Below are 27,962 nucleotides of genomic sequence, written 5' to 3'. Positions count from 1 at the left end.
TCAGCACAGAGTCAATTTTGTATTTAATTTCAACAAGATGGTGATACACTCACATAACGTGAAGAACAGTACTTTTATTACACAAAATGATACTTGACAAGTATAACTTCTCACTATGGTAACTAGAATACTTTGGAAAAGGTTCAACATTACATTACACACATCTTCACTACTTTATGTAAAGTAAACATGAATTAAGGCACTCATTATAAAACACCAGATCAAACAACAGGACAACGTTGTCACTCATCAGTGAAGCATTTTTAGACACCCTCACACCAACCATCACCATATCATCTACTCTGCCTCATCATACTCATGATTTCCTCAGTTCACCTCATCCAGTTCCCCACTACATATAAAAACAATATAATTAACTACATTACATGTCACTATACGCTATACAAACGAACTAGTACTACATTACATGTCACTATACATGGGCCGTGTGCATTTTCTGCTGGTGTATCCTGAGGTAGCTTCTCTCTAAGAACCTCTTCCCGCAGTGCGTACAGGCAAATGGCCTCTCTCCCGTGTGGACCTTCAGGTGCACCTTCAGCTGGTGCTGGCGGGAGAACCTCTTCTCACACTGGGGGCAGCTATAGGGTTTCTCCCCTGTATGGACTCTCTGGTGCCTATTCAGGCTGGACGATTGAGAAAAACTGGCCCGGCACAGGTGGCAGCCAAACGGTTTCTCCCCCGTGTGCATCCTCTGGTGGATCTCCACCTGTTTGGGGAAACTGAAGGCTTTCCTACAGAATGAACACTGGAAGCGCTTCTCTTTGGCGCTGCCACCTTTACTGATTCTGTCTCTACTATGGTCATTTGTCAATGGTCTTGTGTAGCCATTTAATGTTGAGGCACCGGCATTGTCTGAGGTCTGGTTTAACATTAGAGGAGTGTGAGGAGGATGAAGGCCAGGGAGTGTCTGTGTTGTTGCAGGGTCCATGTTCCAGTTGATAGATCCTATAGAAGGCAGGCTGAAGGCAGCATCTGTTAGGGGGGTAACCTGAGGCACCATCAGTCTCTCTGAATCACAACTATAGGAGCAGGACGGAGCATCAGTAGCCGAGTCTGTGTCTGTTCTCATATGGACACCTCCCTGTCCCTGCAGACCAAATCTACGCCTCGTCCTGGTTTCATCCAGTCTGTTGTCATGGAGACTAAGTTTGGATGTTGTTTTGTATTCGACTGTCTGTTTCTGGTTGTGGTTAACAGTGTTGTTCCCCAGCCCAGAGTTGAGGACGCTGTCCCATCCACTGACCTCCACTATCTCGCCTCTGGTCCTGGCCTGCTCAGTAATGTTGACCCCTGGGCCCTTGGATGCAGCAGTCTGGGTATCCAAGATGGCCACCCAGTCTCCTCTGTTATCCTCCAGCCAATCACCTGCAGGAAAAGGTTACAAAATAGACTTTACAAACATGCAGAGAACTCTACATATGGAGTTTGAGTCAAATAAATCATCAAGTTTATACATTATGTGCTTCTACACCTGCAATGCTTGCGGTTTGTGGTTTTAGGCTGGGTTTCTGTACAGCACTTTGATATATCAGCTGATGTAAGAAGGGCTATATAAATACATTTGATTTGAGTTATAAACATACACTGAGTATACAAAACATTAAGAACACCTGCTCTTTTAATGACAGACTGACCAGGTGATAACTATGATCCCTTATTGATGTCACTTGTTAAATCCACTTCAATCATTGTAAATGAAGGGGAGGAGACAGGTTAAATAAGGGTTTTTAAGCCTTGAGACAATTGAGACATGGATTGTGTATGTGTGTGTCACGGCTCCTCCTCTGCAGTGCAGGGGCGGTTCCTCCTGCAGGCAGAGCAGGGTCGTTAGTGATTGGAGCCACCTGGGCTCACGGTATTAAACTGCTCCACTAACCACTCTCTCTCTCCCTGCTCCTCCAGGTATGATCCTGTTTTGTTTGTTCCTTTGTAGGTTTACTTAGTTTCCACTCAGTCATGTTCACACACAGATTCATGCATCCATGCACCTTACATACACCCTACATTATGACATTTCCACACCTCCTTTTTCTTTAAAGTTAATCGTTTTTTGTTTTACAATAAAGAACCTTTTGATTGGCCTATACCTGTTCATGTCCCCTCATTTTTGCTACAGGCTATGAGCCGGCCTGTGACGTGCCATTCAGAGGGTGAATGGGCAAGACAAAAAATGTAAGTGCCTTTCAACGGTTTGTGTCAAACTGCAACGCTGCTTTTTTTTGTTTCACCCTCAACAGTTTTCTGTGTATCAACAATGGTCCACCACCCAAAGGACATCCAGCCAACTTGACACAACTGTGGGACAGCATCCCTGTGGAATGATTTTGACACCTTGTGGAGTCCATACCCTGATGAATTGAGGCAGTTCTGAGGGTAAAAGTGTGGGGGGGGTGCAACTCAATATTAGGAAGGTGTTCCTAATGTTTGGTATACTCAGTTTTATTGATTTCATTTTATGTAGATGCATCACTATTCCCATTGAAGTATATCTATGTTCTGTATATGTATGTCTCCCTTACCTTGCTCCCCCATCTTTAGTTCACTCAGCAGATCAATGCTCTCTGGTTCATCTTCTATTGTCTCCTCTTTGACCAGCAGCAGATCAGGCTTCCCATCCTCCATGTCTACTGACTGTAAGAGATACAGAGTGAGAGGATGTTGGATCAAGAAATCTGATATGAGCATCTTCTGATTGGGCAATGAGGGATTGCTATGAGTACTATGCAAACATGTTAGGTGATTTGCTTACTTGACACTATTTAAAAGGATAGTTTGGGATTTTGGGAATGAAGACCTTATCTACTTCCCTAGAGTCAGATGAACGGGTGTATACCATTATGTCTCTGCATCTAGTATGCAGGCAGTTTGAGGTCATTTGCAGAGCCAATGCTAACTAGTTTAGGTCAAAGAATGGAAGTCTTTGGGTACACCTAGCATGCTTGCTGTACCCAAATACGTCCAGTGTTTAAGCTGAGCTAGTTAGCACTGGCTTGCAAAATTACCTCTAACTTCCTACATACAGAGACGTAAAAATGGTTTCCACGACTTCATAGGTCTCTGGGGAAGTAGATAAAGAGCTTAGTTGCCAAAATCCCAAACAAACCCTTTTAATGGTTTGATAATTCAAAGTCATGGTCCCAGACTTAAAGGTCCAATGCAGCTATTTTTATCTCAATATAAAAGTATTTCTGGGTAACAATTAAGTACCTTACTGTGATTCTTTTCAATTAAATGGCTTCTTAGCAAAGAGCAATTTCTCAAGCAATAATTTAGCTAGGACTGTCTGGGAGTGGTCTGAGTAGGGAGGGGGAAACTGAAAACAAGCTGTTATTGGTGGAGAGGTTTGGAACTCTTTTTCTTATTGGTCTATTAAAGGGATACTAGGTATTTGTGAATTTCTTAACCAGAGTCAGACGAACTCATGGATACCATTTGTGTCTCTGCGTGCAATTTGAAGGAAGTTGAAGGTAGCATATTGTTAGCTTAGAGCAATTGTTGGTAATCTATGGGTATCTGCTAGCCAGCTCCTCTCAAAAGCAGGGAAATAGACCTAACTTCTCCATAGCTGGGTGGTTGGTAATTTGTCTTACATAGTAATCAATATTTATACATTTAAAATTACTGATAATCGTAAGAAATCAGATTCTATGAACTTCCTGATTTACGGACTACTTTGGGTTCTGCCTGCTCCCTCTTCCTGGTGGGAGCAGGGAAGAGATTGCCTGCTCCCAGAAATTGGGATCTCAGGGTAAACCACGCATATTACTGAGCAGCTGGACCCGCCTATGATCTGAGAGGTAGCGGGCACGGGTGGATACCGGATCTCAAACAGAGTACTGAGAGAGGTAGGCTTGGACAATCAATAAGTGATGAAAATATAAAGAAAAAATGTAAATAAGAAAAACATAAAAGCCCCTGTTGAGGGTACGCTCAGAGTGAGGTCTTCCTTAAGAGGGCCACAGCTGAGGTAACTAGCAGGACTGAGTTGAGTTGATAAGAGTGGACTTAAGTGAGGTATCCTTGTTAATTAGCCAGTTGCGGGCAACCAAAAGTCCAGATCCGTCGTACTGAGATGATCACAGTAGGACTGGTGAGGTTAATGTGGAGTGAAGGACTAGAGCGTGGGTAATCTTGAGAGAGAACTCGGTTTGGTGAAGCTCGTTGAATGAGGGACTGTAGTGCAGGTGATGCCTTGTGAGGGCATCTGGCTTGCTGAAGTTCAAATGATAAACTATGTAATTGATTAAATGTTTTGTTGATGAGGTAAACAGGTATGCCCTGGGTTACTATTGTTAGGTGTTATTGTGTTTTGTTATTCCTGATACTTAGGAAATACGAGGTAAGGTTGGATTTTTGGGACAGTGTTACATAATTAGATAGGAGACACGGGTACTCTGTAGGTAGTTTTGCACATTTGGATAGACATAAAATAATCTATACCATAGTAATTGCAGTAGGCGGCATCCCAGTGTGGATGCAATACCCCGTTGTGGGACCACTAATTAGGCAATATTTTGATAGTGGTATGGTTTCCCTGTTTTATATAGACAAGGTTTTGAAATCTAAAAACAGCGCTAACCGTTTTCCTCTTGTCCGTCTCATTTCCCCTGTGTGTACTGTGTTTGTGAATGGGATATGATAGTGTGTGAGGGTAAAAATAAATGTTAATCTTAAATTTGAATAATAAGATATAGAAATGTGTATAATAAGCTGATTTTAAATTTTGGATAATAAGTTTCGATATCTTGGGGTTCCATTCAACACTGCCCATCATAGAATATCAAGGGGTGGTATTAAGTGCTAGATGTTATTCTATAATTTATTCTATAGAATTATTAGAATATCCTATAGTAACCGTGGAGCATTATTCCCATAAGGCAGCGTCCGGGAAAGTAACATTTTTGGGTTCCGCTGGTAGTGTATGTATAAGTCGTTGGAAATGATTTCCTACGTTATACATTGATTCTGTGAAGGTATGAAGAAAGAAAATGAATGACAAATAACCATGTGTGTATAATCGATTACTTAAGATTTGATCAATTAACACTGGGAATATGAGATGCAACTTAAACAACCCATACGTAGATGAAAGTAGGTTCAGAGTGGTCTCTACGGATCATTTGTTAGAGATATGGTTAAAACATTATATGATTGTCTAAACGCTTAAGGGATTTTTCCGTCAAGTAATACATTTCAGGTAATACACCGCCATCGATAAAAGACGGTACTGTGTAGCCGTCTTCATCGACCTGGCCAAGACTTTCGACTGTCAATCACCGTATTCTTATCGGCAGACTCAATAGCCTTGGCTTCTCAAATGACTGCCTCGCCTGGTTCACCAACTACTTCTCAGATAGAGTTCAGTGTGTCAAATCGGAAGGCCTGTTGTCCGGACCTATGGCAGTCTCTATGGGGGTGCCACAGGGTTCAATTCCCGGGCCGACTCTCTTCACTGTATATATATCAATGATGTCGCTCTAGCTGCTGGTGATTCTCTGATCCACCTCTACGTAGACGATACCATTCTGTATACATCTGGCCCTTCTTTGGACACTGTGCTAACTAACCTCCAAACGAGCTTCAACACCATACAACACTCCTTCCGTGGCCTCCAACTGCTTTTAAATGCTAGAAAAACTAAGTGCATGCTCTTCAACCGATTGCTGCCCGCACTCACCCGCCCGACTAGTATCACTACTCTTGACGGTTCTGACCTAGAATATGTGGACAACTACAAATACCTAGGTGTCTGGTTAGACTGTAAACTCTCCTTCCAGACTCATTAAGTATCTCCAATCCAAAATTAAATCTAGAATCGGCTTCCTATTTCGCAACAAAGCCTCCTTCACTCATGCCGCCAAACATACCCTTGTAAAACTGACTATCCTACTGATCCTTGACTTTGGCGATGTCATTTACACAATAGCCCCCAACACTCTACACAGAAAACTGGATGCAGTCTATCAGTGCCATCCGTTTTATCACCAAAGCCCCACCACTGCGACCTGTATGCTCTCGTTGGCTGGCCCTCACTACATATCCGTCTCCAAACCCACTGGCTCCAGGTCATTTATAAGTCTTTGCTTGGTAAAGCCCTGCCTTATCTCAGCTCACTGGTCACCATAGCAACACTCACCAGTAGCACACGCTCCAGCAGGTACATTGCACTGGTCATCCCCAAAGCCAACACTTCCGTTGGCCGCCTTTCCTTTCAGTTCTCTGCTGCCAATGACTGAAACGAATTGCAAACATCTCTGAAGCTGGAGTCTTATATCTCCCTCTCTAACTTTAAACATCAGCTGTCTGAGCAGCTTACCGATCACTGTACCTGTACATAGCCAATCTGTAAATAGCACACCCGACTATCTCATCCCCATATTATTACTTACCCTCTTGCACCCCAGTATCTCTACTTGCACATCTGCACATCTATCACTCCAGTATTAATACTAAATTGTAATTATTTTCGCCTCTAGGGTCTATTTATTGCCTACCTCCATACTCTTCTACATTTGCACACACTCTACATAGATTTTTTTATTTTGTTTTGTGTTATTGACTGTACGTTTGTTTATGTGTAACTCTGTGTTGTTGTTTTTGTCGCACTGCTTTGCTTTACCTTGGCCAGGTCGCATTTGTAAATGAGAACTTGTTCTCAACTGGCCTACCTGGTTAAATAAAGGTGAAATAAAGAAAAAAAGAGAAAAGGCCTGAAAATGTGTTTTTCGCAGTAAGAGATGAGATGCTATATTTATTGTATAAATTATTTTCCCAAGCTATAGAGGCACTATTAGAAGCGCACAAGCATTCTACCAATTCGGCATGAATATAAAAAAAATCTAATCATGGATCGAATTTGGCAGCATTTCCCTGCTGACAGGAAATCTAATAGAGAATTCAGGGATGCAATTATGACTTGGCACAATGATATAAAAGAAGAATCATTAGCTCAATACACCAGTGTATTGATATTAGCGTAATCGCTCTAACCGTACTGTTTGAAGTCATTTGAGTATGTAGTATGCTTATTGGTCTTAAGATATAAATGATTTGTTTTAACTAAGTATGAAATTTGTTGCTTGCGCTATCTTTATGAACTGCATAGTATATCATTGCATCGAGCTAGTATATTAACTATATGCTATTCAACTGCCCAGCGTTTGTTGACTTGACTATTCACGTCATTCTTAGCTTAGCTAAATGGTATATGGTGCCTTGCAAAAGTATTCATCCCCCTTGGCGTTTTTCCTATTTTGTTGCATTACAACCTGTAATTTAAATGGATTTTTATTTGGATTTCATGTAAGGGACATAGTCCAAATTGGTGAAGTGAAATGAAAAAAAATAACTTGTTTAAAACTTGTTGGGGCTAGGGGGCAGTATTGACAATTTCGGAAAAAATATGTGCCCATATTAAACTGCCTCCTACTCAAACTCAGAAGCTAGGATATGCATATTATTAGTAGATTTGGATAGAAAACACTGAAGTTTCTAAAACCGTTTGAATGGTGTCTGTGAGTATACCAGAACTTATTTGGCAGGTGAAACCCCGAGGACAAACCAACCAGGATTCTTTTTCTTTTTGAGGTCACTCTCTATTCAATGAGTTTTCATTGGGAATCTAGAATTCTAAGGCAGTTGCTTGCAGTTCCTATCGCTTCCACTGGATGTCAACAGTCTTTAGAAATTGGTTTATGTTTTTCCTTTGCGTAATGAAGAAGTAGCCCTGTTCAGAACGAGGGTCGAGGGAAGTGTATTGTTTGATAGAGGCGCGTGACCTGAAAAGCACGCTCCACTTTGTTTTCCTCCGGTATTGAACGCAGTTTATCCCGTCTTAAATTTTATTGATTATTTACGTAAAAGAATACTTAAAGTTGTATTAGGAAAGTTGTTTGAAATGTTTGGACAAAGATTACAGGTAACTTATGAGATATTTTGTAGTCATGTTGCGCGAGTTGGAACCGGTGTATTTTTTGAATCATACGTGCCAAATAAATTGACATTTTGGATATATAACGACAGAATTTATCGAACAAAAAGACCATTTGTGATGTTTAATGGACATATTGAAGTGCCAACAGAAGAAGATCTTCAAAGGTAAGGCATGCGTTATGTTATTTCTGACTTTTGTGTTGTGCCTGGCGGGTTGAATTATGATTTCATGTGTATGTTTGCTGGGATGCTGTCCTCAGATAATAGCATGGTTTGCTTTCGCCGTAAAACCTTTGTGAAATCGGACACTGTGGTTGGATTAACAAGACGTTTATCTTTTAAATGGTGTATAATACTTGTAAGTTTGAAGAATTTTAATTATGAGATTTCTGTTGTTTGAATTTGGCGCCATGCAAATTCACTGGCTGTTGTCGAGGTGGGACGCGTCCCACATAACCCAGAAGTTAAATAGGTCAACATTCACAAGGCCGCTGGCCAGACGGATTACCAGGACGTGTACTCCGAGCATGCGTTGACCAACTGACATTTTCAACCTCTCCCTGTCTGAGTCTGTAAACCAAACATGTTTCAAGCAGACCACCATAGTCCCTTATGCCCAAGAACACTAAGGTAACCTGGCTAAATGACTACCGATCCGTAGCACTCACATCTGTAGCCATGAAATGCTTTGAAAGGCTGGTCATGGCTCATATCAACACTATTATCCCAGAAACCCTAGACCCACTCCAATTTGCATACTGCACCAACAGATCCACAGATGATGCAATCGCTATTGCACTCCACACTGCCCTCTCCCTGTTCACTCATGACTGCACGGCCAGGCACGACTCCAACACCATCATTAAGTTTGCTGATGACACAACAATGGTAGGCCTGATCACCAACAACGATGAGACAGCCTATAGGGAGAAGGTCAGAGACCTGACTTTGTGGTGCAAGGACATCAACCTCTCCCTCAACGTGATCAAGACAAAGGAGATGATTGTGGACTACAGGAAAAGGAGGATCGAGCATGCCCCCATTCTCATTGACGGGGCTGTAGTGGAGCAGGTTGAGAGCTTCAAGTTCCTTGGCATCCACATCAACAAAAAACTAATATGGTCCAAGCACACCAAGACAGTCGTGAAGAGGGACGACAAAACCTATTCCCCCTCAGGAGACTGAAAAGATTTGGCATGGGTCCTCAGATCCTCAAAAGGTTTTACAGCTGCACCATCGAGAGCATCTTGACGGGTTGCATCACTGCCTGGTATGGCAACTGCTCGGCCTCCGACCGCAAGGCACTACAGAGGGTAGTGCGTACGGCCCAGTACATCACCGGGGCCAAGCATCCTGCCATCCAGGACCTCTATACCAGGCGGTGTCAGAGGAAGGCCCTAAAAATTGTCAAAGACTCCAGTCACCCTAGTCATAGGCTGTTTTCTCTGCTACCACACGGCAAGCGGTACCGGAGCGCCACGTCTAGGTTTAGGGGCAGAACTACAGATTTTGACCTTGTCAGCTTGGGGATTCGATCCAGCAACCTTTTGGTTACTGGCCCAATGCTCTAACCACTAGGCTACCTGCCGCTCCAATGGTTGTTTTATGAAATAGAGTAATAGATAACGTCTCATCTTCCTGGCATCTGGGAAACTAAGCCGGGTTGTGGGTAAAACACCATCCTGTGTATATAACCAAGGTGCCTTAACGGAGTTGGAACCAGTCTGACTAAGCATTTTTAGGTCCTATATAATCAGTTTTCATTTTCAGTTAGGCTCTCAGCCCAACAGCTGTTGGGTTGACGGTTTCATTATTGCAATAATTAATCGATATTAAATAAACATGATTGTTTGAAGCAATGACAAAGTCTCTCTCAGTACTACATTTCCACGACTTGTAAACTCACTTTTGAGAAAATGGCTTTGAATGTTTTGGTACTACAAATGGAGAGCGCTTTGTCTACACCCATTCAGCACCGTTCACACTCTTAAGCTTTAAAGGTTGATCCGAGTGTTCTGTACTAACTTGCTAGCTACTTCCAGACACCTAAGTGAGAGAGAACGGCTCACTGAACATTACTCGCCCTAGCAGAGCTCGTTAGGCCGCTATGTTATCCAGAGCGTTGGTGACTGCAACTGTGCTCTCAGATTGTCCATTCATAAATTCATAGCGTTTAGCGTTCAGAGCTCACACTGGACGCTCTGGCCGATGAGTAGGGTTGATCCAAACGTTCTGACCTCACAACGGCAGTCAAGCACCCAAGCTAACTGGCTAACATTGGCTAGCTACTTCCAGACAGATAATGAGAGAACACCCCACTGACCATTTTATTCGACCTAGCAGAGCTGTTTGGGCTGTTTTCATATTATCCAGAGCGATGGTGACTAACTGTGCAGCTGGCAACAATTTAATTTAGCTTTTTTGCCGACGTTTACTGACACCGGCCATTTTCAACGGGTGTTGAGTGTTAATAAATTCATCCGTAATTCTGAGCTTTGGCACACTAAGACGAGAGTCTTTTGTTAAGACATGTAGCTAGCTAGGTAAACAATGACCCATAACCCCAACTCATGACATTACTACCCTGCATGAATCTGCAGGTAGCTAACCAACCAGGTTCAATGTTACCTAGCTAACATTAGGCTGTAACTAGTCAAGCAAATGTGTCTAGAAACGTGTAATATCTGAAAATGTAGCTAGCTAGACTATCTTACCAGTATACATCATGGTTGGACGCGACTCCTATCGGATGCCATGGTTGCCCTTAGTTTGAAGATGTAATCCGGAGACAGGTGTTTACTCCATCTCCTTAGATATCATACTCAAATTCCACTGATTTCAAAACTCGGTCTCCAGAAAGTAGAGAGCATACACATAACGTTAGCTAGCGAGCTAGCCACCTAACACTAGCTAGTTAACAGTACACTTTAACTTGACATTAGGTTTATACATTTTTACTACAGGATCCATTTAAAAAAGCAGCAGCATTAGACAGGATAACCTAGACATACTGACCAGCTCAAATAGACAGAAGCGTGCTATATGGCAGACCAATCGAAACTAATCTCTGCATGTCCAGCCCCCTCATTATTTTAGCAACCTTCCCGCTAGCCATGATTTGCTGTCTTTTTTTCTGGCTAAACCAACTAGGTTTGTAATTTAACCATTTTATTTGTATTTACAGACAGCATACAAGTTTGGGTCACATATTGGAAGACCTGTCCATTTAATTTTCATCAGCCAACAATATGAGTAGGCCTAACGAACAGCAAAAGCACTATTCAATCTACTAGTACAAAGGTCGAGCTATTCCATTCTGTGCGAGAAATAAATATTCCAAACAGTCTGGGACAGTTGTGGAATGCGATAGATCTCAAATTAATACAACTACTAGCATCCCAAAAACTTTTTTACGCAATGTGACAGATCAGAACGCTTAGCTTAAAATGTTGATAAACTATTAGGCTATGTCTTCACATTATAAGCGCTGCAATGCGCACATGGTAGTAGGGTATAAGCGCGAATGTTCCATTAGCGGAAAACACCATTATCAAAAGTGATCGCAAAATGCAATTTTATGGTGAAAATGATCTAACCCAAACTTGAAACGCACTGCTTATGTATGCCAGTTAGGCTCTACACCCCTTGTAAAGTGCTAAATTGTGCTAATGTGCTAAATTTTAAGAAGTTATTTGGCCACTTTAGTTGTGATACAAACCTTATTGAAACATATAGGCCTATGGGCTAGGCTACATGAGGTGTGTGACTATGATTCGGAAATGTTGCAAAAAAAATGCATTGTTTCTTATGCTGGGCATCATTCACAAGTGATAGGCTAATATTGTCACCCATCAGACTATTCTTGATTTAATCTTGCCTTTACATATTATTTAGTATGTGTGTGAAATTTGTTTTTATTTAGAATGGACCATTATCATGCACCTGTATCGAAACAGGGTCAGCGGGAAAAAATGTAATCTATGCACATAAATACCGAATGGAGGACACTTTCCCCCGTGGTTTATTTTCATGCCAGCCAGGTAGGCTATACTCCTGTTGTAAATATAAGCAATGTGCTTAATATTAGGAAAGTTGATAAATATATATAGTAGGCCTAGCCTATAGAAAGCTGATCCTCCTATTTTTAGTAGAGGTCACTGTTTTCTCACACAATTGCATGGCCTTTTGAAATGTTGCACAACATGAGCTCATGGGAGCTCAATAAGTGTTTGATTAGATTTTCCAATACATTTTCATTGATTTCAGTGTGATTAGAGGGACAATAGAGTGCTGAGTACCAGGCAGTTAGCAAGTTTGGTAGGCTAATAAAGACCATCAGCAGCATCAGAAGCCTAATTACCGCAACTAAATGGTCACGTGGAATTTGACTGCCTTCATGACTCGTGACCGCCGGTGTGGCGGTAATACGGTCACCGCAATAGCCCTAGGTTTACCTCTATTTCTACAACCAACTTTACCTGACTGCGATCAGATAAAAATGTTATCCATTGTCACTGATTGTAAATTGGACCAAAAAAACTAGTCTAGTCTGGAGTAGACCTTGTGGACTGGAGAGTAAAATGTATACTCTGTCTACTGGATGTAGTATTCGCCAGATGTCTAAAAGCCCATTGTTATTGATCGTATCTAATAGTAATATTCTAGATTTTGTAACTGGAAAGGCCTTCTTACTTGATCTGTCCTCCACATTCAATATTTGATTAAAATCCCCTCCTATAATACATGGTATTTCTGGGAAATTGTATAGTAGACACTGAATATCAGAAAAAAAGCAAAGTCATATCCTCATTATTTAACCTTTATTAAACTAGGCAAGTCAGTTAAGAACAAATTCTTATTTACAATGACGGCCTACCCCGGACAAGCCCAAACCCGGACGATGCTGGGCCAATTGTGCGCCGCCCTATGGGACTCACAATCACGGCCGGTTGTCATACAGCCCAGGATCGAACCAGGGTCTGTAGTGACGCCTCTAGCACTGAGATGCAATGCCTTAGACTGCTGTTCCACTCAGCAGCCCATAAATATTCACAATAAGCACTTCTGCATTGCCCAATATAACATGTTTGAAAATAAACCGACCGTTGAGCTCAACATACTGAGACTTTAACTTGTGCTAAATAGTTTTCTTGAACAGCACTGCCACTCCCCTTGCTTTGGGTGATTATAATAGTATTTTGAAGATAAATACACAACGCAGAGGACGAGAGTACTAAAAACTAAATAGAGTACTAATGGTAAATAGAGAATTGTCAATGGAAATAGTTGGTTTTCAGTTAAACAGCTGTTTAGAATTTGTGGAATGTCAGTCCTGAACTCAGAGCTACGTGTGCCACGTTTTCATTGGTCTGTACATTGAGTCTGGAGCAGGACATTTGTTATTTGGCCATTGGCCCAATTGTACTGCAAGGTCATCTGACTGGTCAACCCAAGGCTAGGGTGGGGTGTTATAAGTGGCATCCTGTTTCTTTGTTCTGTGGAGAAAATCTGAGGACAGGGGGAATGAACATCTACCTCACCGAATAACATCTATGATTTGTCCTTTTCAAATAAATATATTTTTCTCCCCCTGATTTGCTTTGGAGTTTGTGTTATTGAAGAATAACATCAACTGCTAACAGTGACTAAGATGTTAAATATATTTCTCCATCAAAATATTTTTTCATTTGTTCCAAGACTTGTCCCATTAAATTAGTTTCTTGCAACAGGGCTATGACACATTTTAATTTCTTAATATAATTAATTATTTGTTTCCTTTTAATGTGATGTGCCATAGATTTCACATTCCATGAAACTATGTTCAATTCATTACCTGTCTTCTGTCTACTGGCCATAAATTAAAATACAAATGAGTAAACAAATGTCATAGCTGTAGTACCATAGGATGAAGTAGCCTCTCAGAGTAGGAGTAATCTAGGATCAGTTTAGCCTTTTAGATCATAATGAGTAAGGTTATTTGGAAAGATCAGCACTCTTACTCTGAGACTTTGTGGATACGAGCCCGGGTCTTGATAAATTTAGTCTCAAAAGGCCCTGTGCAGTCATATGTATTTTTCCTGTATTTTATATCCATTTCCACACTATTAGGTTTGAATAATACTGTAATATTGTGAAAATTATGATAATGCCTTTTAGTTTAAGAGCTGTTTAAAAAGTCCGCCTGAAATTTCAACCTGTTTTGGTGGGATGGAGTTTTGGCCTGCCTGGTGAAATCACCAGTTGGTAAATTGGTTAAATGGATACTTCAGTATCTTTGGTGATTTCATAATCACCCAGTCAGACAAACTCATGGATACCATTTTTATGTCTCTGCATGCAGTTTGAAGGAAGTTGAAGGTAGCATATACTGTAGTTAGCTTAGTGCAGTTGCTAAGTCTATGGGTATCTACTAGCCCGCTCCTCTCAAAGGCAGGGAAATAGACATTGTAACTACTTCAAAGCTAGGTGGTTCACACTTTGTACTCTTATTTTAACGTTAGTTGTTTGAAAAACATTTATTTTTGTAACTATTTTCTCCGAACTACGCATTTCATTAATCCGCTGGGACAGTGGGTGCAAGGATAGGCTGTGCGTGAGTGTCAACACAGCTAAGACAGCGGGACTGCGACAGTTTTGAATGAGTTTGCTAGATATCAAGTAAACAAAGTATGAGAAGAGTACATCAACAATAAACCCCACAGTCAAAAACGTATTTAGACCAGGATGAGAGAGAACGATGCAATGTGTTGAAATGTGGTGTGTTTTGATGTTGGTTGAGTGTGATAATGTTGTAAAGAAATAAAAAATTAAAAAATTAAAAAGTTTTTCTCAGAGTAGAAGTGCTGATCGAGGATCAGGGCCCAGATTCACAAAACCTTCTTAAGAAGAAATGTGTTCTTAACTGCCATTTTTTCCTTAACTATAGACTTAAGAAGAAAGTTAAGCAAAGTTGCTATTTCTCAAAAAGGTTATTGGAAATGTTATTGCGCTATTTCTAATGTTTCTCCTTAAGCAAAAAGTTAAGAAGAAATTAGATTCTTGAAAATGAAGTTATTGGAAATGTTCTTAATTACAAGATCGCTAAACCCTTGTCTTAAACTCAGGGCAGTGAGAGAAAAAGCTCATGAAAGCAATTGAACATGTTTAATTCACACAAACTTCATCTGAAAGTTCAGCATTGATTATTTTAAACCCAAGAACATGTTTTAGAACAGTCATCTCAGTACGAAATATGCCAACATGATTGCCATTGCCAGCTAAATAGCTAGATAAAACGGTTGCCTAGCAACAAATATCTTAAGATTCGGAGGAAGATATTTGAGAAGCTCGTAAGAAAATCATTAAATCTTAAGACATTGTTGAGGAATTGCACTTACTATCTTATGAACTAAGAACAAGAAGGATCCCCAAAAAAGTCTTAAGATAGTTCGTAAGTTTTTGCGTAAGATGTGTTTTGTGAATCTGGGCCCAGGTCCCCACCTGTCTATATATATTCATTATGATCTAAAAGGCAAAACTGATCTTAGATCAGCACTCCTACCCTAAAATGCTTTGTGGATACGGCTCTGACCAAACACCATTCAGACAGCAGTTCACAGTGCACTCACCTCAGTGAGACTGTGTGTGGTCCTGTGCTGCTCAGCTGGTTCCTCTGTGGGTTCAGGAGGAGGTGTAGTCTCGTTGTCCTCCATGACCATGGTCCCCTCAGGGTTCCCCAGACCCTCCTCATACCCCTCCTCCTTCACCAGCAGCACCTCTGGACCCTCCTCCTCCTGGAAGAGGCAGGTGATACAGATTACACAGACATACTCCCTCAGGAACGTACACACAGATAATAAACACACTTTCAACATGGAGTGTTTACCCATCCCCACTATGTTTGAGTCCTATACTGTAGTTACAGAATGACTTCATTGTTTTTAAACCCATCATGTTGGACATAAATATGTTGATAAGCTATGATAAGTCAAAAGTCAACATCAGACATACCTGACTAAAATCTTTTGACGTGTACAGTAGGTGTTTGTTAGGTATTGGTCGTCCCTAATTAACACAGCCACACAATAAAAAATTGGCTATAACATAAACATTAATGAAAACAAAAATGTGCTTTTTGGTTTTAATTTAAGATTAGACATAAGGTATAGCAGTGTAGTTAAGTGTATAATCTAATTTTAAGAAGATACATTTTAGAAATAGACAGGGTTTAGCCATAATCATGACTTTGTTAACTAGTGACTAACTTGGCTATGAAGCTCTGTAATGTGTATGCAGAATAGGGTGAGATGTATACTTAAGAGAGTCTCAATGAAAGTCAGAATAAAAAGTCCCATTTTGTGTTTATTAAACATAAACCAGTTTTAAATACACCATATGAAAACCACACATACACACTCAACAAAAAATCTGCATGAACTAGATAAACTGCATACATTTTCTCATTACAAGTGTCTTAGGAAAAACATTAAGTAGTTGAATGTAAGTAAGGAACTAGGCATTTGTGAACATTATATAGGCACCACAGAACAAACACTATGTAACTGACTTTTTCGGCTTAAATATGCCATATATAACACACAATGTCTGGATGCAATATTCTACCCAGAAATATTCAACACTGAAATCTATTACTATCATTATCTTTTTGCTGACAACTAAAATTAATCTTTGCCTTTAATGCAGGGTTTGAGCTAAACGTCAGAAGCTATCGAGTGGAATGGATACTTTCTATGCTATAGAGTGGAATGGTTTTTCTGCTGGTGTATCCTGAGGTAGCTCCTCTCTGAGAACCTCTTCCTGCAGTGCGTACAGGCAAATGGCCTCTCTTCCGTGTGAACCTTCAGGTGCATCTTCAGCTGGTGCTGGCGGGAAAACTTCTTCTCACAGTGGAGGCAACTGAAGGGTTTTTCCCCTGTGTGGACCCTCTGGTGCCTCTTCAGGTCACCAGCCTGAGCAAAGCGCATTTGACACTGGGTACAGCTGAAGGGTTTCACCCCTGTGTGGACCCTCTGGTGCCTCTTCAGGTTGCCAGCCTCAGCAAAGCACATATGACACTGGGAACAGCTGAAGGGTTTCTCTCCTGTGTGGACCCTCTGGTGGATCTCCACCTTCTGGGGGCAGTTGAAGCCTTTGTTACAGAACATGCAGAGGAACCGTTTCTCTTTACTATTGCCCGATGTGGCTCCCCCTCCCAGAGCCTGGGCTATAGCCCTGTCGTTTGAGTTCAGTACCTGATCGAAAAGAACACTGCCATGTGAATCGGAAAGTGCCTTCGACGTGAATACGGCATCGTGATCCCTGAATGCGTGTAAAGGGGAGTGAGTCTTGACATTTAGATTTGTATCTAAGCTTTCCCTGTAATCAAAGAAATCTCTGTCCTGCGAGTGTCTGTCTCCTAGGTGACAATCTGCATTCCATGTGGGAGGAGCGTTGCCCTCCACTTTCACAGTCACGTCATCTACCACTATAACCTCCCCTTTCTTATCTAGGCACCCTTCAGAGTATACACTACTAGTGTACTGGTTCCAGTCCCCTCTAGACAGATCAGTGTGTCTCTCTAAACACAAGAGCATGTTGCCAGGGTTCATCTCTGTAGCGTAAGAACAAGACGGATCATCACCGCCAGTGTCGAACGTGTCACCATCTCCATGGGAATTAACTGTCCCCTGGCTCTGGTGAAATACTGGTAAGTATTCTGAGCCGGGAGCAGGACGACTGCCCAGTCTCTCTGGGTCTGATCTGTGGTCAGATCCTGTGTGTAAGAGCCTTTGTGTTACAGTTAAAGTCTCTGTGTCTGTCTCTGACTTGAGGATGGTGTTCAGCGTTCCACTGACCTCCGTGATCCTGTGTCGGGTCCTGGCCTGGGGCACAGCGGCGAGGTCCTCGGTGGCTACAGAGGGCGCCACTCCAGCCGCTGCTCCAGTCTGGTGCCGTGGGTCCTTCTCTCGTTCAGTCCTCTCCAGCTTGACCCCAGGACCTGCTGCATTTTCATCTGCAGACTGACATAAGAAAAGGGGAGGCTATTACTGGTTCATGAGTAGAATTGGATAACAATGTTGTGGGGATGTGAGCAAGTGAATAGCTGAGGTGAGCCTTTCTGAAATAAACTGGCCACATTTGATTAACTGTAATTTTGATGTAATACTATTACACTAACCTCTATCACAATAACATGCTGGGTTGAGGTTCCACTCCCCTCATCAACAATGATTGGTTGGTCATCTCTCCACGCATTGTGTCCTGCAGGCTTCACAAAGCCCCTGTGGCCTCCAGTGAGATGTCCTTCACCTGAGAGTGATTGGGGAAAAGGTTGGTTAGGTACTGTCAATGCTGAACGCTAAATTGTACACTATTGACAGTTTTGACACTGTCTACAATTGGCAAGGATGTAAGGTAACACTTCTTATAATTCCTTGATTTACTATGTATTGATATGATGCATGGAACATAATACATCTATTGTTTTCTATTAGTAAATGGGAAATACAAGTAAATCAATAATCTGGTTGGAATATGATAGTGTTTTTCTGCAAGTTAGCTAAGTAATTAGGGGAATTATTGCATACTATCCCAAAACTGACCAAGACCCAATTCTGATTAACCATATGTTGTAAACACATCTAACGTCACACATGCGCAGATGTGATCGGGGCGACAGGCCCCGCAGCATCGGCCTTCTGCAAAATGTAGCCAACCTCTTGCCATTCCTTTGTATCGGTCGGGGATCTTGACACTACTGGGACCACCGGCGAGAACGCGTTCTCGCGTCGTTCTCTCTGCGCGCTCCCGTGCCACCTTCATTTCAAGTAGCTGTAGTTTTCTCCGCAATGCCCTGCTTTCATTCTGGCTTTGAGTTATTTCCAAACGAAACACTGCATAGTCGTCGTCTACGAGTTTACAGATATCTGCCACGGCTGCATTCGCTAGCACCTCCATGATGGAGGCTATTTGAGTGTGAAAAACCATAGGCCTACAGTTAGCCATTGTTAGCAGCTAGCGTTACTTTAATAACATCTATCAACCAAGACCTGTCTCCAACGCGAATTTAACACTGCCTGGGGTAAGTATGTGTGGCTGTGCAGTTACATAAGTAATATTTGGAGTTTCAAGGCGATAATAAAAGTCTATATAACAACAATTAAAACGCTGCCGTGGATATTGTTCTTGGTTACTTTTCACTTCCGTTTACAGTTCTTCTTCAGTGGTTTTTAAATGGCGGTTGGCAACCAACTTTAGTGGATGCATTACCGCCACAAATTGAACTGGAGTGTGGACCAGAGACGGCGAAGGTCAAAAGCCTAGTTCACCTCCCTACCCAATTAAACCATTATACCTAAGGAAATTGAATACATTATTAAATACAATATCACCTTATGGTTTTCTGAATGTTAAAGAGTAAGCTGTTCGATCCATGTACGGATCGTTCAATCAATATCTGAACTTCTTGACCGGAACCTTGGGTAAACCACTAGGAGCAGAGCGCCAAGATATAGAACTGTCAAACGTTCACTCCGTGAGATGGATAATGAGAGCAAAATGGAAATTGTGTTTGTGAGAAGAGACTTTCATGCATGGGCAGGGTGTATTTGTGAGAGTGCAGAAATCTCTGCATGCACTCGGACTAATTTATTGCATTCGACAACGATTTTGAACTTGTTCAATATCAATGTTTCAAGCTCTCAAGTTTAATTTCCAACCCTACATATGCACGATCAAAGTAGTTTATGCGCTCGCGCAACTAGTTTTCTTAGATGCATATCTGCTCGCGCTGTGATTTATTTTCTTGCTCGCGTGATCCATCTCGATTTGGCACTCACGCCATAGACAATCAGGATACAGAACCAATTAACATTGTAGCTATAGTATTGCCTCTAATGATTAATGGTTCAAATGAAAGGGATTTGCATACAACTTGTTATTTGCATTTAAAAAAGAAAGTTGTTCATTTTTTGTTGTTGTATTTTACCCCTTTTTTGGATCTTGTCTCATCGCTGCAACTCCCCAACGGGCTGGGAGACAAAGGTCGAGTCATGTGTCCTCCGACACATGACCCGCCAAACCGCGCTTCTTAACACCCGCCGGCTTAACCCAGAAGCCAGCCGCACCAATGTGTCGGAGGAAACACCATTCACCTGACAACCGACGTCAACCTGCAAGCGCCCGGCCCGCCACAAGGACTTGCTAACCCGGATGACGCACTCCCTCCCCTGTAGTAACACCTCTAGCACTGCAATGCAGTGTCTTACATGTTGACCACACCGCTCGCGTCCATGTTGATTTTGGCCACCCACATCAGACGCGATCAGGAGACGCAGGTTGAAATATCAAAACGAACTCTGAACCAACTGTATTAATTTGAGGACAGGTAGAAAAGCATTATACATTTATGGCAATTTAGCTTGCTGTTGCTAGCTAATTTGACCTGGGATATAAACATTGGGTTGTTAATTTGCCTGAAATGCACAAGGTCCTCTACTCTGACAATTAATCCACAGAGAAAAGGGAAAACAGAGTTTGTTTCTAGTAATCTCTCCTCCTTCTTTGGACTTTATATGGCAGTTGGCAACCAAGTTTAAGGTGCAGTACCACCACCAACAGGACTGGAGTGTGGACCTCAGTTCACCTTTCAAATCACCCACGTGGATATAAACTCCTAAATACCAATGAGGATATGGGAGAGGCTACGCAGACGTGCGCAAGCAGTGTGGTGCAATGATTGAATAACATGTATGTACATTTATTTTCCAACGCTTGCGCAATTATACATGCGGACCACACTGCCCGCGTCATGTGCGCGAGCATGCAAAATAAACATTTTATAGATTGTCAATCATTGGAATGAGAAAAGCAGTCACTGTAGTGGGTCATGTGACCAACCCTGAGTTGAAATTGGCCTTACAGTAACTTCCACATCTTTTACAACCTTAACGACTAATCTGTAGCCTACAATATTGTGGATAGGTTCTATAACATGCCACCGATCACCACAAGCTTCAGTGCCTAAGAGTTTAGACAACATGACCACATGGGCAGTCAGCTGCGATCAGGTGAAATTCGCGCGTCATGACCAATGATATATATATATACCAGGGTTTTCCAAAGTTGGTCCTTTTGGGGACGGACACCACCTTAGAACATATTAAAAAAATAACATGTAAAACCAAAATGTGTGCAGTCGAGGGGTTAGTTACTGTATACAGTGCATTCTGAAAGTATTCAGATCCCTTGACTTTTTTCACATTTTGTTACAGCCTTATTCTAAAATGTATTCAATCATTTTTTTCCCCCTCAAATTTACACACAATACCCCATAATGACAAAGCTAAAACAGTTTTTATCAATTTTAGCAAATTTATATATACACTTAAAAGAAAATAATTTACATAAGTATTCAGACCCTTTACTCAGTACTTTGTTGAAGTACCTTTGGCAGCGATTACAGCCTTGAGTCTTGGGTATAATGCTACAAGCTTGGCATACCTGTATTTGGGCAGTTAATCCCAAGCTCTGTCAGGTTGGATAGGGAGCATCGCTGCACAGCAATTTTCAGGTTTCTCCAGAGATGTTCAAGTCTGGGCTCTGGCTGGACCACTCAAGGACATCAGACTTGTCCTGAAGCCACTCCTACGTTGTCTTTGGCTGTGTGCCTAGGGTCGTTGTCCTGTTGGAAGGTGAACTCTAGACGTGACGCTTGGCTTTCAGGCCAAAAAGTTCAATCTTGGCTTCATCAGACCAGAGAATCTTGTTTCTCATGGTCTGAGAGTCTTTAGGGGCCTTTTGGCAAACTCCAAGCTGGCTGTCATGTGCCTTTTACTGAAGAGTGGCTTCAGTCTGGCCACTCTACCATAAAGGCCTGATTGGTGGAGTGCTGCAGAGATGGTTGTTCTTCTGGAAGGTTCTCCCATCTCCACAGAGGAACTCTGGAGCTCTGTCAGGGTGACCATCGGGTTCTTGGTCATCTCCCTGACCAAGGCCTTTCTCCCCCGATTGCTGAGTTTGGCCGGGCAGCCAGCTCTAGGAAGAGTCTTGGTGGTTCCAAACTTCTCCCGTTTAATAATGATTGGAACTTTATATAGGTGTGTGCCTTTCCAAATCATGTCCAATCAATTGAATTTACCACAGGTGGACTCCAAGTTGTAGAAATATCTCAAGGATGATCAATGGAAACAGGATGCACCTGAGCTCAATTTCGAGGCTCATAGCAAAGGGTCTGAATACTTATGTAAATAAGGTTAATTATTATATATTTTTTTGTACCCCCTTTTTTCTCCTCAATTTTGTGATTATGAACTTGTCTCATTACTGCAACTCTCAACGGGAGAGGGCAAGGCGTCCTCCGAAACATGACTTTGGTCGTCAGTTGAACAGTGTTTCCTCCGACGACACATGGTGCAGCCTCCGGGTTAAGCGAACAGGTGTTAAGAAGCGCGGTTAGGCGGGTCATCCGTCCTCCGAAACATGACTCGACCTTGCCTTCTCCAGAGCCCGTTGGGAGTTGCAGTCACAATGTGTTAATCTGATTAGGCTACTTCAAAAGTCCCCTGTAGGCTACCTGCCCATGTTCATCCACTCTAATATAACTCCAAACTGCACAATGGCCATTCGATTAATGGAACGAGACATCTGTTGCAAAACACCAAAAAGTTGAATGACATTCAAAGATTGTCAAACCAAGCCTTCGATACTGAGTAGGGATGGATGTATTTTTTGTTTGTCGAGATTGACGTACTCTACTTGATTGTGGCACAAACCATGATGAGAAGCGCTAAAAGTCGGTAATTGGTATTCAATTGTGCGTTGCTGATTGGTTGTGTGTGGTGCATTCGTACAGAAACCTGTTCGTGCAAAATTCATTGCATATATTTGATATCATGAATATAGCATCAAAATGTTGATATTCTGACTTCCCCCTAGCTGATCATTATCTGCAGCCGGCTCTGATCATAGTGTAATGAGACAGGCAGGGAGAGTGAGTTTGTCGGTTGTGGTCAGCGAGTTAGCCCTGCGTGGCATCGACTGTGCCACAAAACCATTCTGAAGTGGTAAAGTCGATATCCAAGTTTACAAACACAGGGTTGCATCAGTTATTGTTATTCATGGTGTTAATAATCATTTTAGAGTTCATTTTATGAGGGGGGAGGGTGTTTATTTTAACTGTCCCTAAACAATTCATTGTAATTTATGGTAAATTCATTAAACATATAATTTAGACCCAGTGTTTATTTGAAACAGGCCTTTATTTGCTGAAATGTGTGCTGTTGTCCTGTTATTAAAAGGGACAGGCGGCGAAATTTGAGACTGCGTTTAATTGAAGGTCAATATTCACAAAGCCTCTGAGTAGGAGTGCAGACCTAGGAACAGTTTTGCCTATTAGATCATAATGAATACTTTTACACTGAGAATCTTTGTGTAAATGGGCCAAGGTCTTGATTAATTTTGTCTTAAGTGTGGGACCATTACTTTGAATTATAAAACCATTAAAGAGTGTCAAGTAATCAAATCAACTAACATTTGCATAATACTCATAGAAATCCCTCATTGCCCAACCAGAAGATGCTCAATAGCAGGGTGCTCATGTCAGATTTCTTGATCCAACATCCTCTCACTCTGTATCTCTTACAGTCAATAGAGATGGAGGATGGGAAGCCTGATCTGCTGCTAGTCAAAGAGGAGACAATAGAGGACGGACCAGCGAGCATTGATCTGCTGAAGATGGGAGAGCAAGGTAAGGGAGAAATACATATAGCCTACATACAGTAGATCTTGTCGTGGAAATTCATACTAAGAGAGACTGTCATTTCTTCAAACAATGATCTTAATTCAATATCGATTAATTATTGCAATAATGAAGCTGTCGACCCCACACTCTAAAATGTGTTGCTGAGGCTTAACCTTTACAGACAATGCTGGTTCTTATATAACTGACACTAAGAATGCTTAGTCATGGCTGGTTCCACCCCTCCCATGCCGATCATGCCGATCGGCGGCATGGGAGGGGTGGAAAGCCTTTGGTGCTGTTTCCCAGATGCAAGAATGATTAGACACAATAAGGGTTTTCTTCTATTCTTTTAGGCTCTCTCTCTCTCTCGGTTACACCCACCACATCTTATCTATGGAATGCCAGCTGTAGGTTTTTAGGCTCCTCTCAGTTCACACAGACACAGATGAGAGAGTACCCATCAAAGCTGTTCGATGCATAAACAGTATTATAACATAATCTTGTAATTTCTCTCACAATCTTCAATGGTAAAGTGATGCGCCTGGCTATTATTTTGTCTTTTTCATCATTCATAAAATTAAATCAATGCAACTTATGTTACAAAAACACACATTATAATGTATGAACTTGACCTACCACCTATTTGTGACCTATGTAGCAAAATTAGAAATGGTGTTTTTTACATTGGATAAAAGTAGAGAAACTGGTATATCATACAATGTGAAAGTAATTCTGCTTTGAAAGTTGATAAACTTAACCCCACTTTTGAGAAAATGTCCCTTGAATGTTTTGGTACACCTACTGGAGCGCTCTTCTTTGTCTACACCCATTCAGCATAGTTCACTCCCTCTTAAGCCTTAGCCCCACCCATCTCTTTAAGGATTCACATGTGAGGCCATGTGGTAAACATAGTAAGATAGCATAGTAAACAACCAAAGATTTCAAGTCTTCAAAGCAGTGAAAGTAGTATAAAAAAGTAATAGTAAAAATACACTATCTAGTCCTTGGCCTATATCCTAATTTGGCTTTGGTGCAGGTCATGTTTTTCTTCACATTACCGTCTCTGGTAAACACACACTATGTCAAATAAAATCAACGTTTATTTGTCACATGCACAGGATACAGAAGTTGTAAACGGTACAGTGAAATGATTACTTGCATAGTGGAGTGTTTTGTTTAGACAGGTAGGTTGGTAGGTAGGTAGCTAGCTAGCTAAACAATGAACCATAATCCCAACTCATACTACCATGCACCATGCATGAATCTGCAGGTAGCTAAAGCTAACCAACTTGGTTCAATGTTAGCTAGCTAGCTAACATTAAGCTATAACTAGCAATGCAAATGGCTTTCTGAGAGACAAATAATATTACTACACAGATCATACACGTAACGTTAGCTAGCGAGCCAGCCAGCTAATCTTAGCTAGCCAACAGTACACTTTAACTTGCATTGAAAACAACTTTCTGAAAAAAATTCTAACATATATGAAAATGTATCTGGACTCTTATCCGTATACATAGATGAACGCTTCTCCCTCTCTGTCATGGATGCCATGGTTGGCCTTAGTTTGAAATGTAATCCAGAGACAGTTGTTTTATACAACCGCCTTCAGGGTCCTCTTTTTGACTCCCTTCGCAATTGCAATCATACTCTGCTTCCACCAGACATTCCACTGATTTCAAAACTTGGTCAACTTCTTCCATGACAACAACACTGTTAATCGCCGTTTCTTCCACATCACTGTCATCAAAAGACTACAATGTCTGGTTAAATGAAAATGTTTTTACCTAAGTCAGGGATTTCCTCATTGTCTGATTCATTTTAAGAGTCCTAGAGTCAGCATGGCACGATCGTCCTCCAGAAAGTAGACCTTCACAACTCTTTCTCTCTGATCGTTGTCGATAGCGCCTGTTTCATTAAGGGCAGCAATGTTTAGAGCAGTAGCAATACTTTTGCAGTTCTTCATGACGTCTTTCACAAATCTGTGGTAGAAATTATTATCTACACATACTGAGAAGCTCATGTTATAGATGGAAGCATGCTACATGGCAGACCAATCCGAGCTCATCTCTCTGCATGTCCAGCCCATCCATTATCTTAGCCAATCATGGCAAGCAGGAAGGTTCCTGTCTCTTTCTGTGGCTAAACCAATTAGGCTCGCAATATAACAATTGTATTCATATTTACAGATGGCATACAAGTTTGTTATTAAGGCATATGAAAGTTTACATGTTCCAGAAGGCATTTCTGCACAAAAACGCATTTTGATAAAAAAAACATTTTGTTATGTTTAAATGCCTCTCCTGTGAAGTAGTGACATGCGACATACGCCTAGCTTCCTGAAACAGGTCACATTTTCTAACCTCTTTCTGTAGGTGGTTGGCTGGGGGCTAACAGATGAGACTGCGTGTCCATCTTGGATTCCAAGACCCAGACGGGTGCAGCCAAGGGCCTAGGGGACGACATCACAGATCAGGCCAGGACCAGAGGTGACATGGTGGAGGTCAATGGATAGGACAACGTCTTCAAATCTGGGCTGGGGACAACACTTTTCACCACAACCAGAAACTGACAGTTTAACACAAAACAACAACCAAACTTAGTCTCCATGACAACATACTGGCTGAGACTAGGGCGAGGCATAGATTTTGTCTACTTCATTCTGGAATCAACACATGGACTTTTTTTTTTTTTTTTTACTCCAATGGCTCCATATTGTTAGGTACTTGAATCCCAGTTTTAGAGACTGGCTTGACTGTGGTTAACATTTTATAATTATCATGTTTCTGTGTGTACAGAAAATTGTTTCTTATATAAACCTTTATGCATTTCTGTACAATTTGTGTTTACAGTCTGTAGTCCATGAAGACCTGCTGGTTTTCGGTGTTGCTGGTAGGAGAGACTGGACCTCTGAGGTGGCTAGTCACAAACCCTGGCCCCGGATCGGGACACTGGATCAGGAGCCATCTCTCTTCCTTCCCGAGTCGGAACTGGCACCGAACCGCTAGGGACAAAGACTCCACCACCACACAGATCACCACCAGTGGACAGGGGGACTGAACAACCTCAGTCCTACTGGTCATCAGATAGACCGAGGCTCCAGTCATGGATCCAGTCTGCAGCCCAGACCCTTCTCTTCAGTCTCAGAGCAGGGATGAAGCAGGGCCTGATAGAGATAGACCCTCCTGTTCTTATGATACAAACACCACAGTATCCATGATGAACAGAGCAGGTCACCCTGGGCTTCAGCCTTCACAGAGAGTGGTGGGAGACTCCCCTGGTGGCAGTCTATCAGGAAGTCTGTTTTCTCCTTCAGCGTCTCATCTAATGCCTCGTGACTGGGTTCATAGAAGGTCTGGGCCTGGACCTAGGTCTAGCCTTCCTCAATTAGAGTACCTCATGGTTACCCCACCAATACAGACAGTGCCAGGATGGGTATTCACAACAAAAGGTACAGTGCATTCGAAAATAATTCATACCCCTTCCCATTTTCCACATTTTGTTATGTTACAGCCTTATTCTAAAATGGATACAATTTAAAATTGTGTGTTTATCGAACATATGATTAAATGTACTGATATGCTGATTGTGAAGAAGGTGGATTTTATGGTGTTTATCGAACATATGATTAATTGTACTGCATAAACGAACAAAAAGTCAAAGAAACTGGAGCTGAAAGGTTTTTGGGTTTCCAGGACTTCACTGCCGAAACATGGCAAAGAATACTGTCCGAATATGCTCTTCTTCTCAGGCCACAGAGCCTAAATAAAGGAGTACATTGAGTTTTGCCTTGTTTATTTGTATTTTGTTAATTATTTGGGCGGATATACAGCCAAAACAGTAGGTGGCGGCATGCACCTACAGCATTTGTTTTCGGACCGCCATAATATCAAAGAAGAAGACCCCGTACCCCGTAAGTGGCTGCAATACATCAATAGGTGTAATCGGCCATAAAACTTTAAAGAAGAAGAACGGAAGTGAACAGTGACCAGAAAGAAGCGTTGTTATTTAGACATTTAACATAATTACCCCAGGCAGTGTTTAATTCGCATTGGTCCCGGGGCTTTGTTTATAGATGCTATCTGGCTGCTGGTTAGCTAAAAATGGCTAACGTTAACTGTGTGGATTTTCACACTCAAATAGCCTCCATCATGGAGGTTCTAGCGAATGCAGCCGTGGCAGAGATCTGTAAAGTCGTAGACGACGACTATGCAGTGTTTCGTTTGGAAATAACTCAAAACCAGAAAGAAAACAGGGGATTGCGGAGGAAGCTACAGTTATTGGAACTGAA

General features: G+C 41.7%; 2 protein-coding genes and 1 long non-coding RNA gene across 4 annotated transcripts; 1 reads left to right on the top strand and 2 right to left on the bottom strand.

Moving 5' to 3' along the window:
- Window positions 1–19,154, bottom strand: LOC115191383 (neurotrophin receptor-interacting factor homolog). The gene is made up of 6 exons (XM_029749261.1): window positions 18,648–19,154; window positions 18,110–18,240; window positions 17,787–17,951; window positions 15,561–15,725; window positions 2,541–2,652; window positions 1–1,386 (listed from the first exon to the last, which is right to left on the bottom strand). Exons 1-6 carry the CDS (start codon window positions 18,934–18,936, stop codon window positions 434–436), a joined length of 1,815 nt encoding a protein of 604 aa, XP_029605121.1. The 5' UTR covers window positions 18,937–19,154; the 3' UTR covers window positions 1–433.
- On the bottom strand, window positions 16,274–17,740 carry LOC115191368 (oocyte zinc finger protein XlCOF22-like). The gene has a single exon (XM_029749243.1). The coding sequence runs from the start codon at window positions 17,538–17,540 to the stop codon at window positions 16,686–16,688; it is 855 nt and encodes a 284-aa protein (XP_029605103.1). The 5' UTR covers window positions 17,541–17,740; the 3' UTR covers window positions 16,274–16,685.
- Window positions 18,881–27,662, top strand: LOC115191391 (uncharacterized). Of its 2 annotated transcripts, none has more exons than XR_003877649.1 (4): window positions 18,881–19,012; window positions 23,575–23,677; window positions 26,047–26,160; window positions 26,524–27,662. It is a non-coding gene; the product is annotated as an uncharacterized LOC115191391 (long non-coding RNA). The 2 variants fall into 2 exon arrangements; XR_003877648.1 differs by having other exon boundaries at window positions 26,047–26,393.
- The last annotated feature ends 300 nt before the right edge of the window (window positions 27,663–27,962 follow it).

Source organism: Salmo trutta, chromosome 4 (assembly GCF_901001165.1).
Source record: "Salmo trutta chromosome 4, fSalTru1.1, whole genome shotgun sequence".
Taxonomy (NCBI): domain Eukaryota; kingdom Metazoa; phylum Chordata; class Actinopteri; order Salmoniformes; family Salmonidae; genus Salmo; species Salmo trutta.
The sequence above is the reverse complement of the archived record's forward strand: the minus strand, read 5'-3'. Positions and strand labels throughout refer to the sequence as shown.